The 16,187-nt window shown below is 41.7% G+C and overlaps 1 protein-coding gene across 3 annotated transcripts in view; it reads right to left on the bottom strand.

Moving 5' to 3' along the window:
* The window catches only part of LOC120384180 (killer cell lectin-like receptor subfamily G member 1), a 35,492-nt gene that overhangs the window by 2,193 nt on the left and 17,112 nt on the right, over positions 1-16,187 (bottom strand). The window contains exons 1-5 of one of the 3 annotated variants that reach the window (XM_039502550.1): positions 2,499-2,582; positions 1,282-1,405; positions 872-967; positions 416-514; positions 195-346 (exon numbers count right to left, since the gene is read on the bottom strand). In XM_039502550.1, the coding sequence (XP_039358484.1) occupies positions 195-346; positions 416-514; positions 872-965 (345 nt within the window). In that variant the 5' untranslated portion in view covers positions 966-967; positions 1,282-1,405; positions 2,499-2,582. Of the gene's footprint in view, positions 1-194; positions 347-415; positions 515-871; positions 968-1,281; positions 1,406-2,498; positions 2,583-16,187 lie in introns of those variants that run through there. The other 2 variants (XM_039502535.1, XM_039502544.1) reach the window with 2 other exon arrangements.

Here is a 16,187-nt window from a genome sequence, read left to right as displayed (position 1 = left end):
GTGTTCAATTTTCCAAAATCTAAAAATTGTGAGGAAACAGACACCTGTTATGAAAATTTTCATTTAGTCAGAACACCCATTTTCTGTCAAAAAAGTTTTGATGAAAAATTTTCAACCAGCCCTACCTCAGAGATCCAAACTATCGCATCTGCCAATTGGATTGCTACAGATTTGGCAGCATTTCTGGCATATACCTTTTCCCTGGTGTCGCTGATTACCAAGAGTCCTGAGTCTTGGGCAGAGCAGAAATTCCGGCTAGAATTCCAATCTTTCTTCACGTTGGAGAAGTAGTAACAGCTGTCTCTATATCGTACCCACTGGTCAGGGCATCCCGGACAGGAATGATCTGTAAAGGAGCCATAAATTACTTATAATGGCTCAGGTTTGAGACTTTGTCTTTCCTGAAAATACTTACACTTGATAGCCAAGGCCACTGAGACTCCTAACAATATCAGGCAGAAGATCCCCAGAATCACTGCAATGATCTTCCAGGGAGGAGCTGGAACAGGGAAACCTAACAAGAAAATAGGAAACATAAGTATGGGCAGAATGAGCCACTGTCCTGAGTATCTGAAGTCAGATAACACATAACCATATCTGAAAACCTAGATGCAAAGTAATTCTGGCAGCTAATGAGAGTGCTTGAAACAAATTTGTCTTATCTGTCAGAGCCCCTCACTTGCAAACCACCCTGCTTCTCTGCTAGGTGCTGCTTTTTATCTCTCCGCTAATATGGTGTTGATTGATATAATAGAGGAACAATCTTATTTTAATATCCTTAATATCTCTCTTGGGGCAGAGGAAGTAGTAAGTTTAACTAAAGGCAGTACAAGAAAAGGTAGAATATCAGCTGCTTGATAGTTTACTGTACCTTTGATTTCTGCATTTTCAGGTCTTTGATTCAACTGCTGCTTAGGAAGATTGAGACATTTTGTATTCATGTAGATCCTCTCTTCCTTTCTCATTTCTAGTGGGTTATAAGAGTGGAAATTGAAGACTGTATTTTACTGGGCTAAGATAAGAAATTAGTAGAGAGGTGACTAGCTGCAAAATCTGATATGGATGTGAACTTCCCCAAAGTTGGTTGGCTTTTGGATCAAGTTTTTCATTTTGGGTTTCTCTCTAAAGACAGATCATAATACACTGTGTGTCACATGAGTTGCCCCCCAAAAATAATTTATTTAATATACTTTTTTCTTGCTGCTTGTACTAAACTGTACCACAGAAGAATTAAAAAGTTACACATGTATATAATCTCATTCATCATAAGTATCATCACACCTTTCTGAATTTACAGCACAAGTGCATTTGACTTATGGCAGTGATATTCTTCTCTAATGATAAAAGCACCAGGAGCATTTGGCCAGGAAGGATATCTTTGCATCTGTAGATCCTTAGGAAGAAGCTGAAAATTTGGAACACATATTTATGTGGTGTATCTGTCCTTGTCCTGTATTCCTAGAGAAGAAGTAACCTGAGTACACTTTTGAGTAACCTGATATAAGCATGACAGTGGAGAAATGAAGAGTTATTAACTCTGCAATGAACAATACCAGTTGTAATGACACAGGAAATGTGTACAACTCTATTCCAACGCAAACAATTCAGCACAAAGGGCCTATCCTCTCAGAATTCACATGACACTCATTATGCTCATGATGTTAACTTCAAATTCTAGCTGGAACCATTTAAATCAATGGAGGGCAAACTACGGCCCACGGGCCGGATCTGACCCAGCAGGGCTTTCAATGCAGCCTGAGGAATTGCCAGCCCTGTGGCACAGTCGGTCTAACGCAGGCTCCCTGCCTGCCCTGGCCCCAGACCGCTCCCAGAAGCAGCTGGCACCACATCCCTGCAGCCCCTGGTAGGGGGGGAGGGGCAGAGGGCTCTGTGCACTGCCCTCACCTGCAGACACCCCTTTCCCCCCGCAGCTCCAATTGGCCAGAACGGGGAACTTCCCAATGGGAGCTTCGGAGGTGACACGCACCGGTGAGGGCAGCACGCGGTGGAGTTGCCTGCCCTACCCCACCCCCAGGAGCCACTGCTGGACATGCTGCCCACTTATGGGAGCAGCATGGGGCCAGGGCAGGCTGGGAGCTTGCCTTAGCCTCACTGTGTGCTGCTGCCACCCTAGAGCTGCTCGAGATAAGCAGCACCGGGCCAGAGCCTGCACCCTGAGCCCTTCCTGCACCCCAATCCCCTGCTCTGAGAATCCTAACCCTCTGCCTTGAGCCCCCTGCACCACTCCTGCACCCCAACCCCCTTCCCTTTGCCCCCTCCTTCACTCCACACCCCCTCCTGTACCCTAACCCCCTTCCCTGAGCCCTCAGCCCCCTTCCCTGAGCCCCCTGCTTCACTTTGCACCCCTGCTGTACCCCAACCCCTTGCCCTGAGCCCTTTCCTGCACACCGCACCACTCCCACACCTCATACTCCCTCCTGCACGCCAATCCCCTGCCCCAGTCCAAAAATTCATGGCCGTGCATGCAATTTCCTCACCCAGATGTGGCCCTCGGGCCAAAAAGTTTGCCCACCCCTGATTTAAATGGTGAAGTAATTAGCTACTATATGAGACAAGAAAACAAATTTGTATACAGCTCAATAGGCAGCTTCTGGGTGATGGTGCTTAAGTGACATTGTGATGAAATAGGAACCTTTCCCCAGTGTTCTATAGATAGGCTTGGAAGAATGCAATTTTTTTAAAATAATTTCAATGGATAATATTTATATTTATTTTTAAGTTTTTAAATTTTGATCAATTTAAATTCACAGTGGTGCAAAATTATGAGTTTTAAGCAATTTTTTCCCAATATTTTGAAATTATTTCCATTTTGCGGGGTTTTAAATTGATCATTTTTTCACTTTTATAAAATTGTCCATGAAATATTTTCTTAGAATTGTTTTTTTAAATTGAATTTTAAAATTTTGATTTTCTTTCTATCCTAGTTTTCCTTTTTGCCATAGAATGCAATGAAATGAATGATGTCCTGGGTTTTTTCCCTTCACTTTTTTCATGTTTTCCTTTTTCCTTACATTACTTTGTAACTTTGCAAAACTTCCACAAATTTGGAAGAGCTGCAGTATGGCGTTTAATTTTTCCTTTTGCCACTCTGCAACTTTTCCATAGTTGAGGAAGTTTTCAAAAGCTAGAGTGGTCAAAGGAAAAAGGAACAGAAGAAAAAGGAAAATGTGGGAAAAATCTAGACATGATACATTATATTGTATTCAGTGGCAAATTGGAAAAGAGGAGGATCAAGAGGGGAGTATGAAAATATTAATATTTAAAAATTTAAAAATTGTTTTTTCAATTAGCAAATAGATGCTTAAAGAAAATCTTTCCCCCAAAAGGTTATGTTTTTTTAAAAAAGTCATTTTTTATTGTAAACATAACAAACAAAAAATGTCAACCAGGTCCCATAAAATCACATGTGGCTCTTTTCATCCCAAAAGTTCTCACAGAGGTTTAAGAAGTATTAACAAGGACCCATATACTCCTTGACAAGCTGAGATTAAAGTTTGCAGCAAGTTCCTTGGATTCTCCAGCATTCTGGTGCAGCAGACTGCACATTTTGTGGCAACTTCATTTACATTTAAAACATATTACAAATTTTAAAAAAATATCAAATAAGGACAAAATTCACAGTGAGCAATTACTGGTTCTGTCTCAAGCTGAGTTTACATATTCTTTATTGTTACATGAGAGAGATTGTCTGGCTGTCCTTTTATTAGAAGATCACAGCAGCCAACAGAGGAAATATGAATGTCTTTTGAAGGCTTATACTTTATACATGGGGAAGTAGCTTACTCACATTACTCATAAGAATCCCTGCACCCTACCCAGAGCACTTGGAACAAGGAGACTTTTAGAGTTAAATACCAGTTAGTAACGAGGAGTAAAACTGTAATGTTTTACTTCCTCGTTACTTAATTGAGAATAAATATGAGTTAGTGTGGAAGTTAAACATTACAGTTTTACTTTCAGATTAACACATATTAGGAAATTTTATTGTTTATGTGTGTGTATGTACAGACAATATAAAGCGGCAAATGCAAAAAAAAAAAGTCCCATAATTAGAGAAACAAGGTGGGTGAGGTGTAGCTGGGAAGAGACAAGCTTCCAACCTACATGGAGCTCTTCTTCAGCTCTTTTACCAACAGAAGTTGGTTCAATAAAAGATATCACCTCACCCACCTACTCTCTCTAACATCCTGGGACCAACATGGCTACAACACCGCTGCACAGCCCCATAATATTTAGAGTCTTTCTATTTTCTGCTTTCCTCACATTCTGAGCCTTCTCATACAAACAGCAGGCCCCACTTTCACTCCTTCCCCCACTACACAGCAATTTACAGCTGTTTCCATGCTTCAGAGCTTTCACAGAGTAACCAATGCTGCTAACCTGATCACCCAATTTTACAGGAAACTGTCTGCAACCAACATCAATATCTGAGAAAAACAGCTCAGGTACTCCCACACTTCATCTCCCAAACACACAGGCTGTTTCTCCACCAGAGAATGGAACTGTTTGTTATTTAAAAAGTAGAATAAACATGGTTTAAGCACAAATGATTGTGTGACCTCACTTCCCATGGTGATTAATATTAAGAATCATTGCAAATTTGCCCTGCATCCATGCTACCACTGTTATCAACCATTCCAGTCACAGTGCTCTCTGGGTACCTATCTGATACTTCCCAGTTCAACTCTCAGAAGCAATGTAGAAAAAATCATTTAAAACTGACATTTTGAAATGAGAAAATTCATTTCACTTAAATTATTAATTAGAAATATGTTTTTATTTTGATCTCCTTGATGAAAAAAAAACCAAATTCATAACATTGACCATTTCCAGCTCTGTTAGTGACACACGTAGTAAAATGCTTTTGAAAATGTATTTACTTTTGAACTACGTACCCTTTCACAATAAACTACAATTGATTGGCAATGGAAAGACAGACAGTTGGGATGCTGTGAGTGCTCTGATTGGCTGGTTAAAATCCTGAATGGTTTGTGGTTTAGCAGATTTAAGCATCTGCTTCTTATTCCGGCCAAGCTCCTTTTGGTGTTGTCTTAAGTCTTGTCTACATAGTGAGTCAGTATGCAGTAGATTCACACCTTGACTTCTGCTCACTAACTCACAGTGTAAGATACAGGTGTCATGGTTTTCATGTTCCTCCTTGTACCAATGTGTCAGTTTTTGATGAAAGAACTGACTACTCATAAATATAGCACTCTTCATCCATGCAGTTGCCAGAGAATACCTCTTCACCTGTGACAACTGCACAGTCCCCATCAATGTACCCTTTCTTATAATAGAAAAAGAAATGTTACTTCCAGTCATTCTAGTTATGGAATCATACAATTGTCGGGCTGGAAGGGACTTCATGAAATCATCTAGTCCATCCCCTCATACCGAGTCAGGTTTAAGTATACCTAAACCAACTCTGACAAAGGTTTGTCTAACTTGTTTTTAGAAACTTCCAGTTCCTAGAACCTTGCCAGGTAATCCGTTCCCACGCCTAACTATACTTAGAGTTATAAAGTTTTTTTCTAATATCTAACCTGACTCCCCCTTCCTGCAAACTAAGCTGACTATCCTTTGTGGACATGCAAATCAATTGATCACCATCATCTTTATGACAATATTTTATGTATTTGAAGACTGTTATCATGTCATCAGGGTCTGCCAAAATTTGTCCTAGGGTACGAAAGGAACTAGATGAAGCAATATTAGAAACTCAGGGGGCATGGATGAGGTCCCAGAGTGTGGGCAAGGGAAAACATAATTCCTTATCTTTAAAAGGGGGAACAAAGAGCAATTATAGACCAATCAGCCTAACTTCAATAGCTGGAAAGATACTGCAACAAATTATTAAATAAGCAATTTGTGAGAACCAAGAGGATAATACAGTAATAAAAGTAATAACCAACATGGATTTGTCAAGAACAAATCATTCCAGACCAATCTAATTTCCTTCTTTGATAGAATTACTGGCCTTGTGGATAGGAGGAAAGCAGTAGGCATGATATACATTCTTTTAGGAAGGTTTTTGACTCACTTGCGCATGACAGTCTCATATGCAAGCTAGGGAAATGTGTTCTAGATTAAACTACTATAAAGTAGTGGAAAAACTGTACTCAAAGTGTAGTTATCCATGATTCACTGTCAAACTAGATGTATCTAGGGAGTCCCACAGGGGTCTGTCCTGCGTTTGGTACTAGTCAATATTTTCATTAATGACTTGGATAAGAAAGTGGAGAGTACACTTGTCAAATGTGCAATTGACACTAAGCTGGGAGAGACTGCAAGTGCTTTGCAGGAAAGGATTAGTATTCAAAATGACTTAGACAAATCTGAGAATTGGTCTGAAATCAGTAACATGAAATGCAATAAAGGAAAGTGCAAAGTTCTACACATAGGAAGGTTAGATCAAATGCACAAATACAAACTGTGGAATAGCTGGCTAGGCAGAAAAGGATGTAGAAGTTATAGTCGATCACAAACTGCATATGAGGCAATAATATGATGCAGTTGCAAAAAAGGCTAATAATTCTGGGGTGTAGTTAGAAAGTTTTTTCTAATATCTAGCCTAAATATCCCTTTCTGCAAATTAAGCCTATTACTTCTTGTCCTACCTTTGGTGGACAGGGAAAACAATTGATCCTCATCCTCTTTATAACAGCCCTTAACATATTTGAAGACTGTTATCAGGTTCCCAAGACTAAACAGGCCCATTTTCTTTACCCTTTCCTCGTAGGTCAGGTTTTCTAAACATTTTATCAATTTCGTTGCTCTCCTCTGGACTTCAATTTATCCACATCTTTCTTATAGTGTGTGGCCACAAAGCAGAGACATTACTCCACCTTAGGCCTCATCAGGGCAGAGTATAGTGGAACAATTACCTCCTGTGCCTTACATATGACACTCCTGTTAATACATCCCCGAATGGCATCTGCTTTTCTGCCGTGGTGTGACACTGTTGATTCATATTAAATTTATGATCTGCTGTAACTTCTAGATCCTTTTCTGCAGTAGTACTGCCCAGGCAGTTATGTCCCATTTGACTTTTCTTTCCTAAATGTAGTACTTATTTCAACATCACTATCTCAGTTTTCTGAAGGTGTCTAATCGCTCTGGAACCTAGTATCAGAGGGGTAGCCATGTTAGTCTGGTTCTGTAAAAGCAGCAAAGAATCCTGTGGCACCTTATAGACTAACAGACGTTTTGCAGCATGAGCTTTCGTGGGTGAATACCCACTTCTTCGGATGCAAGTGGTGGAAATTTCCTGGGGCAGGTATATATAAGCAAGCAAGAAGCAAGCTAGAGATAACGAGGTCAGATCAATCAGGGAGGATGAGGCCCTGTTCTAGCAGTTGAAGTGTGAAAACCAAGGGAGGAGAAACTGGTTCTGTAATTGGCAAGCCATTCACAGTCTTTGTTTAGTCCTGAGCTGATGGTGTCAAATTTGCAGATGAACTGGAGCTCAGCAGTTTCTCTTTGAAGTCTGGTCCTAAAGTTTTTTTGCTATAGGATGGCCACCTTAAGATCTGCTATAGTGTGGCCAGGGAGGTTGAAGTGTTCTCCTACAGGTTTTTGTACATTGCCATTCCTAATGTCTGATTTGTGTCCATTTATCCTTTTCCTTAGAGACTGTCCAGTTTGACCGATGTACATAGCAGAGGGGCATTGCTGGCATATGATGGCATATATTACACTGGTGGAAGTGCAGGTGAATGAACCGGTGATGTTGTGGCTGATCTGGTTTGGTCCTGTGATGGTGTTGCTGGTGTAGATATGTGGGCAGAGTTGGCATCAAGGTTTGTTGCATGGATTGGTTCCTGAGCTAGAGTTACTATGGTGCGGTGTGCAGTTGCTGGTGAGAATATGTTTCAGCTTGGCAGGTTGTCTGTGGGCGAGGACTGGTCTGCCACCCAAGGCCTGTGAAAGTGTGGGATCATTGTCCAGGATGGGTTGTAGATCCCTGATGATGCGTTGTAGGGGTTTTAGCTGGGGACTGTATGTGATGGCCAGTGGAGTCCTGTTGGTTTCTTTCTTGGGTTTGTCTTCCAGTAGGAGGCTTCTGGGTACACGTCTGGCTCTGTTGATCTGTTTCCTTATTTCCTCGTGTGGGTACTGTAGTCCTGAGAATGCTTGGTGGAGATTTTCTAGGTGTTGGTCTCTGTCTGCGGGGTTAGAGCAGATACGGTTGTACCTCAGTGCTTGGCTGTAGACAATGGATCTTGTGGTGTGTCCGGGATGGAAGCTGGAGGCATGAAGATAGGCATAGCGGTCGGTAGGTTTTCGGTATAGGGTGGTGTTGATGTGACCATCACTTATTTGCACCGTGGTGTCTAGGAAGTGGACCTCCCGTGTAGATTGGTCCAGGCTGAGGTTGATGGAGGGGTGGAAGCTGTTGAAATCGTGGTGGAATTTTTCCAGAGTCTCCTTCCCATGGGTCCAGATGATGAAGATGTCATCGATGTAGCGTAGGTAGAGAAGGGGTGTGAGTGGACGGGAGCTGAGGAAGCGTTGTTCCAGGTCGGCCATAAAAATATTGGCATATTGTGGGGCCATACGGGTGCCCATAGCGGTGCCACTGGTCTGGAGATATATATTGTCAGCAAATTTGAAATAGTTGTGTGTGAGGATAAAGCCACAGAGCTCAGCAACCAGTTGTGCTGTGGCATCATCAGGGATACTGTTCCTGACAGCTTGTATTCCATCAGTGTGTGGGATGTTTGTGTAGAGAAACCTGCCAACCTGAAACATATTCTCACCAGCAACTGCACACCGCACCATAGTAACTCTAGCTCAGGAACCAATCCATGCAACAAACCTCGATGCCAACTCTGCCCACATATCTACACCAGCAACACCATCACAGGACCAAACCAGATCAGCCACAACATCACCGGTTCATTCACCTGCACTTCCACCAATGTAATATATGCCATCATATGCCAGCAATGCCCCTCTGCTATGTACATCGGTCAAACTGGACAGTCTCTAAGGAAAAGGATAAATGGACACAAATCAGACATTAGGAATGGCAATATACAAAAACCTGTAGGAGAACACTTCAACCTCCCTGGCCACACTATAGCAGATCTTAAGGTGGCCATCCTACAGCAAAAAAACTTTAGGACCAGACTTCAAAGAGAAACTGCTGAGCTCCAGTTCATCTGCAAATTTGACACCATCAGCTCAGGACTAAACAAAGACTGTGAATGGCTTGCCAATTACAGAACCAGTTTCTCCTCCCTTGGTTTTCACACTTCAACTGCTAGAACAGGGCCTCATCCTCCCTGATTGATCTGACCTCGTTATCTCTAGCTTGCTTGCTTGCTTATATATACCTGCCCCAGGAAATTTCCACCACTTGCATCCGAAGAAGTGGGTATTCACCCACGAAAGCTCATGCTGCAAAACGTCTGTTAGTCTATAAGGTGCCACAGGATTCTTTGCTGCTTTTTCTGGAACCTAAAAGCTGTGGTATATAACAATGCCAAATTATTTTAGTAATAAGAGAATAATTTTGGAGAAGCATATAAATATCTCAAAGGAATGATGAATGAAGTCAAGGGAGATCTAGAGAAAGCAATAGAATTTGATCTATTCATAGATTCATAGATTGTAGGGCTGGAAGGGACCTCGAGAGGTCATCGAGTCCAGTCCCCGCCCTCATGGCAGGACCAAATACTATCTAGACCATCCCTGACAGACATTTATCTAACCTACTCTTAAATATCTCCAGTGATGGAGATTCCGCAACCACCCTAGGCAATTTATTCCAGTGTTTAACCACCCTGACAGTTAGGAACTTTTTCCTAATGTCCAACCTAAACTTCCCTTGCTGCAGTTTAAGCAGATTGCTTCTTGTTCTATCCTTAGAGGCTATGGGTATGTCTACACTACGAAATTAGGTTGAATTTATAGAAGTCGTTTTTTCAGAAATCGTTTTTATACAGTTGATTGTGTGTGTCCCCACACACTTGGCATGCTGGTGCCTGGAGCCACCTCTGGTTCCAGTTTCCTTTAAGTATCCTGTGGTGGGGAGAGGCTCCTTCTTTAGCCAGCTGAAGAAAAAATGGAGGGGTCTCCCAGGGGTTTAAATAGACCCCTTGTGGCTGGAGACCCCCTCCTTACCCTGTGTAGAATCCAGTCACAAAATGGAGATTTGGAATCACATGGGCAAGTCACATGCCCATGCATGACTCAGGACTTGCAGGCAGCAGTCATTACTCACATGCTACGTTGAATGTCCGCAGGTAGACTTCTTATGTGGATTGGAGTCTTCCAAGCTCTTTTGTCTGTTAAATGCTTCTTGATTGAGTACATTCCTTTCCCAAGAAGTGACCAAATGTTCTAACTAAGGTTACTTAGAAATCAAGCAATTGTACATCCAATGGATATAACTTTGAACACACAAATGGTGCCTGCATACAACTAGGATGAACATAACCAGTAGATCATAACCTTTACATAGATATGTTACATGGCATATGTAGCAAAACTCTATTCCAGTTATATCATACATACATTTATAATCACCCCCACCCCATAAAGCCTTATGGGGTACCCTGTCACACCCTCCCCCTGAACTTACTGCCAGAGACTTGGACACTGTCCATGGCGGAGGCAGTACCTGTAAAATTTCTGTTTGTTTTTGGTCACACTCCTTTTCAGTACCTTGAAACCATGTGATGTAATTCCTAGGAGTTCTAGCCCGTTTTGGGGTTCCTGGTCTCCAGATGCCTGAAAACAGGTTGGGGGTGTAGTATTGCTAACAGAATGCAGGCAGCAATATCTGTTAAAGGGGAGGTGTCTTGGCATTTAGCCACCAATGCCATGAGGCAGTGTGCCTCAGTTTCCTCTTCTACACAGCAGCATGGGCCTGTTATGCTTTTGCTGCTTTTTACAGGTATGGGCTGCAGAGTAAAACGGATTTATTTGGGTTTAGACCCCATTGGGAGCTGTGCATCTGGGTGCTAAAGACAAGCACACTTCTGTGGGCTGTTTTCAGGTAAACCTATAGCTTTGGGGCAGGTAATTCATACTCTGGGTCTTTGTTGAAGTAGACAAGTGTGTCTGGCTTAGCAGGACATGGTGCTGAAGTCCTGAGCTGGCAGGGAAAACAGAGATAGAAGTGGTCTTGGCACATTGGTTGGCAGCTCCCAGGGGGGTTTCTGTGATCCAACCCGTCACACCCTCCTTTACCCCATTTTGGCCATGTGCATGCCCAAAGGCAGAAATTCAGGCACCTGGGGAAATTTTATTGTAAAAACTTAGACATTGAGTGATTTTAGGTGCTTACAGGATTTGTCATGGGGTTTTTTACATCACGATGGATTTAAGCACCTGAAATAGGGTCTTAGGTACCTGACTCCTTTTGAGCATTCTGCCCTTAGTAACTATTAAATTCCATTGTTTCAGATTATTTTCCCCAAATGTAGTATCTTTCACTTTGTCCATCTTGATTCTTATTTTATTACCTGTCAATATTTCTCACTTATCTAGGGTGATTTATATTATTTCACTGTCCTTAATGATAGTGATAGCACTTACCCCATTGAATATTTCATTATTGTGTTATTTACTCACTTTTACAGATTATGCATAAACATGTTAAATAAATGCAGCCCAACACAGTCCTATGTGGTACCCCTTCGTAAGATCATATGTTGTCATTCTCCTTCTCCCTTTGCTTACAATCTTCAACAATTTTCAGGTGAAATTTCTTGATTCATAGGCAAACCAATGTAAACTGTTTTCTCAAGTATGTTTTCTTGAGATTCTATATCAAATGTTTTCCTACTACCCCTATATGTTACTTCTACCACCTTCCTTGTCAGATGCTGAACTTGTAGATTTTGCCTTTAAGGGTAAAATAATTAAAGATGGGGTCAGATGATTTCCTGAAAGTTCAAAATTGTGAGACTCAGGAATTTAGATCAGACTCATCTCTATATCTAACTAATGTTACCCTAAAGAGGAGGAGATCACAGAACTATAAACAAAGGACTATATGTCACAGAGACTCTCACAACTATAAATCTTTAAATACATACTCCCTAAAGAGAAAAACATAAAATCAAAGTTACATGTCTGTATAATATTTTTAATGGAAACACTTTCACTCATTTCTTGAATTAGAAAACACAAGTACATTTTACCAACATTAATGTTCTACTCTAATAATAAAAGCTTTATATGTATTTGGCCATGATACCTTTGTCTGTACCTGTAATTATTTATGAAGAGGCTGAAGAGTTAGGGTAGATAATTTGTGCTCGATCTTTTCTGGTCCCGTATATATGAATCCCCAGGGGAGAAAAGATGATATTTCACTCTGGCTGTCCTGATAGAAGATCAACCATGCAAGCCAAAAGACAATGGCTTACTCACTTCATGATGTTCCAGCTGAAACCGCACAGGAAGGTTATTGGCTGTTAATATGAAAAGACCTCCCTCGATGCAAAGTGCTCACTGAAGATAGTTCATTGCTGGAAGTGCCTGATTCTTCCCTGACTCAGATGTAACTCAGGTGTAACTCCACTGAAATCAGTGTAAATGAGAGGAGATTCAGGTCTAATTCTTATTTTAATCTCAATGAACGTGTGGAGTTACTTCTCAGCAGCAGGTTACCAAGAAATATCATGGAGTTTGGAGTTCCACAGGTTAATTTATGTCACATCAATGGAATAGTTCATTCTAGCCATTTACTATGTACTGAATTTTTAATTTTACTCTGAACCACTACGTTCTTTTGTTTCAAAGGAAAGGGTCTGGATCTCCTGAACGGCCTCCCCTGTCTTATTCACTGTTTTATAACCCTGTATCACATCTTCTCTTAGACTTCTCTTTTTAAAAACATGATAGGGGAAAATACACAAGTATGGTTAACAATGATTGAAGGAGACTTAAAAAAAGAAAGACTGCTGAATCTGTTTAGCCTGAAATATGCGTTATATCAGATTATTTCCCTCAATGTGGGCATATTAGTATATTAATTGATTCCAATGCTATCTGGGTCTCAGCTGCGTATCAATGAAATACCTGCTGGACAAAGGTGTGTAGCTGTACTCCATAGACGTGTGGCTCATTTCACAATCTCTGCCAGTATGTTTCTCCAAAGTCCCCCATCTGTCCTCATTACCAGCCTGTACAGTACTGTCATCTGCAGTAGCATCCTAGGCCCAGTGCACTGTTTGCACTTCTCCTATTAGATAATGAGCCAATCAGATAGCTCAGGATTCCTTCTCACTAGGTTATAGTAACAACCTGCTCAAAAGTAACCAGGTGGATAATCTTCCTATTCTAATTTGGATAAGAAAGTTCGAGGATTTACTGACAGACTGGTCAGTGCAACCTATTTAATGTCTCCTGTGACACTCCCAGACCTGAAGAAGAGCTCTGTGTGACTCGTAAGCTTCCCTCTCTCACCAACAGAGGTTGGTCCATTAAAATATATTACCTCACCCAACTGGTCTCTCATTGATTAGACACTCAGGCCCTGGTCCTCAAAGATAGGAGAAGCACTCAAAAATAACCAGAGCTTCAACTTCAATGGGGCCAGTTTAATAACAGCCTCCTACACAATAAGGAGCCGATGTAAAAAATGTAATGAAAGATGAAATATGATCCCAACTTCTCAAACCAGTAAGCAGAACTACAGGTGCATTGAGAACAAGTTCAGAGCTAGGGAGAAGTCCTGCTATGAACCCTTATTCTTACAAGAATAGAGTTTGTTGTTGTCATAATAGCATAATTAAGGGTGCACATATACAAACTACAAAACTGTGCATTGGGGAGAGGAAAACCCGCTTTTGTACCATATTTAATACAAGGATGTCCATGGTATGATCTAAAGAGATGCAAAGATTCTTAACATCATCTGTGAATGATCCCCGTTACAATATGTAGTAAGACAGAGGAAGCAAAAGCATAAGGAAAACCTGCCCACCAGCAAGAATTCCATCTGTCCATCTTTCCAGGGTTGAAGACAAAGTGTCTCTGACACAAGCATCTGGGAAGGCCCTGAGGCCTAAGGCTGAGCTGTCACAATCCACTGTGAGGAATTTGTCCAATACTGTACTTCCAGCACCTTGTGCTTGGGACAAAGCTGTCCTTGCTCCACAACATGGTCCCACTGCTCATGACCCAGGCCCCTCATCCTTGTCTACTCTGGAGAAATGTACCATGGTTAGGAACCCTGTGGTCCCCTAGTATATTTATTATCTTGTGTCCACTCACCAAAGCACTCCAAATGCATGACAAATTCCATTTGGAGTAGACTTGCTTTCAGGTTTAAATGCTGTGTGGTTCTCTTAATCCATTTACATCTGAACTATTTTAGTATCAGTGTGAGTGGTAATGGTTCAACCATTCGTCAATGGTGGCATTTCAAAAACCTCCAAAAATACAGTGTTGAGCAAGGCACCGAGAAACCATTGTAATTGGAAGGGTTTATAACAGAGCTATTGTGGATGCAGGGCAAACTTGCAATTGTTTTTAAAATGAATCAGGATGGCTAGAGAGGATTCACTCAGTAAAAAAACAATTCAGCTCTCTAGCCTGCAAACAGCTTGGTGCAAGCTAGAGCTGCCTGAAATTTGAGAGACTTTGTATGTGCATAACTGAGCTGCTTCTCAGTTGTTGATATTTGACCACAAGGTGAAGTAAACATATTAGTGGTGTTATTTATGTTATGAAAGCTTTGCACCATGGAAGATATAAACTACTCTAGTAGGGCCCCCGTGGGTGTTTGTTTGCTGTGTGTTTCTCTTTGAAGGCTCAGAACCTAAAGTAGCAGCAAAAACACCACAGAAAGGCCCTAGAAACTGAGGGATTTTGATTTTTTTACTCTTGCAGATTTCTATTGTCTACAAACACACACACACAAACACACACACACTTTGAAAAGATAAATTAATCTGCAAGAATTTTACTTTTCTTAGATGATTTGTCTTTAACTCTAAAAGTTTCCATGCTCTGAGTTCTCTTGTCAAGTGCACTGTTTCTCACTAGCAATGTGAGTCTGATGCTTCCTGTGTGGTATAAACCAGTGCCTTGAATAGATATTCATATTTCCTGGGTTCGCTGTTATTGACCCTTTAATATGAGGATAGCCAGAGAGCCTCATTTAACAGGAAAGAGAAGCCACATGTAACCAAATTGTTTGCAACCTAACATGGAGCCAGCATTTGCTGTCTGTGACATCTTTCTCTTTTTAACCTTCTCACCAATTTGGAAAGCATGGTCCTCACCTTTATAGATTCATAGACTGTAAGCTCAGAAGGGACCATTATGATCATCTAGTCTGACCTCCTGAACAATGCAGGCCACAGAATCTCACCCACCCACTCCAGTGACAAACCCCTAACCTAAGTCTCAGTTATTGAAGTCCTCAAATCATGGTTTAAAGACCTCAAGGTGCAGAGAATCTTCCAGCAAGTGACCCATGCCCCATGCTGCAGAGGAAGGCGAAAAACCTCCAGGGCCTCTGCCAATCTGCCCTGGAGGAAAATTCCTTCCCGACCCCAAATATGGCGATCAGTTAAACCCTGAGCATTTGGGCAAGACTCACCAGCCAGCACCCAGGAAAGAATTCTCTGTAGTAACTCAGATCCCAACCCATCTAACATCCCATCACAGACCTTTATAACAGTGTTGCTGTTTAGTGGGGTAAACAGCCAGCCTCTCTTGGTTGAATTTAACACTGTTTCATAAGCAGGACTCTAGCTGTACATGTTGCTCTCAGACAACACAGAAGTACATATGGCGTGCATTGATATCCCACCTGGAGCCAGTGAGTGATCCTAACTCTAATACTGAAGGAAGTCCCTCAGTGAAGTCCCTCACTTAATTGAGTGTGTGGAGATTTGTCCATTGCTTTAAACAACCTTCACCTGTTCTGAGCAACCTGATTAACTACCTGCGGTGGAGTCCCAGGGGTGCAACCTGGGCTGTGGGACCACTGAGCCTTTCAAATGCACCAATTTGGACTGCCTCTCACACTGTGATGCCAAAATCAAGCTACAAACCTCTGATAGGCACTAAACCATAGGTGATGGAAGTCGGGGTGGTGGGGGTGCTGCTGCACCCCCCTGCCTTGATGTGGTTTCCATTATATACAGTTTGGTTCAATGGCTCTCAGCACCCCCACTATACAACTTGTTCCAGCG

Source organism: Mauremys reevesii, linkage group 1, assembly GCF_016161935.1.
Source record: "Mauremys reevesii isolate NIE-2019 linkage group 1, ASM1616193v1, whole genome shotgun sequence".
Lineage (NCBI taxonomy): Eukaryota > Metazoa > Chordata > Testudines > Geoemydidae > Mauremys > Mauremys reevesii.
This window is presented reverse-complemented; position numbering and strand designations above follow the sequence as displayed.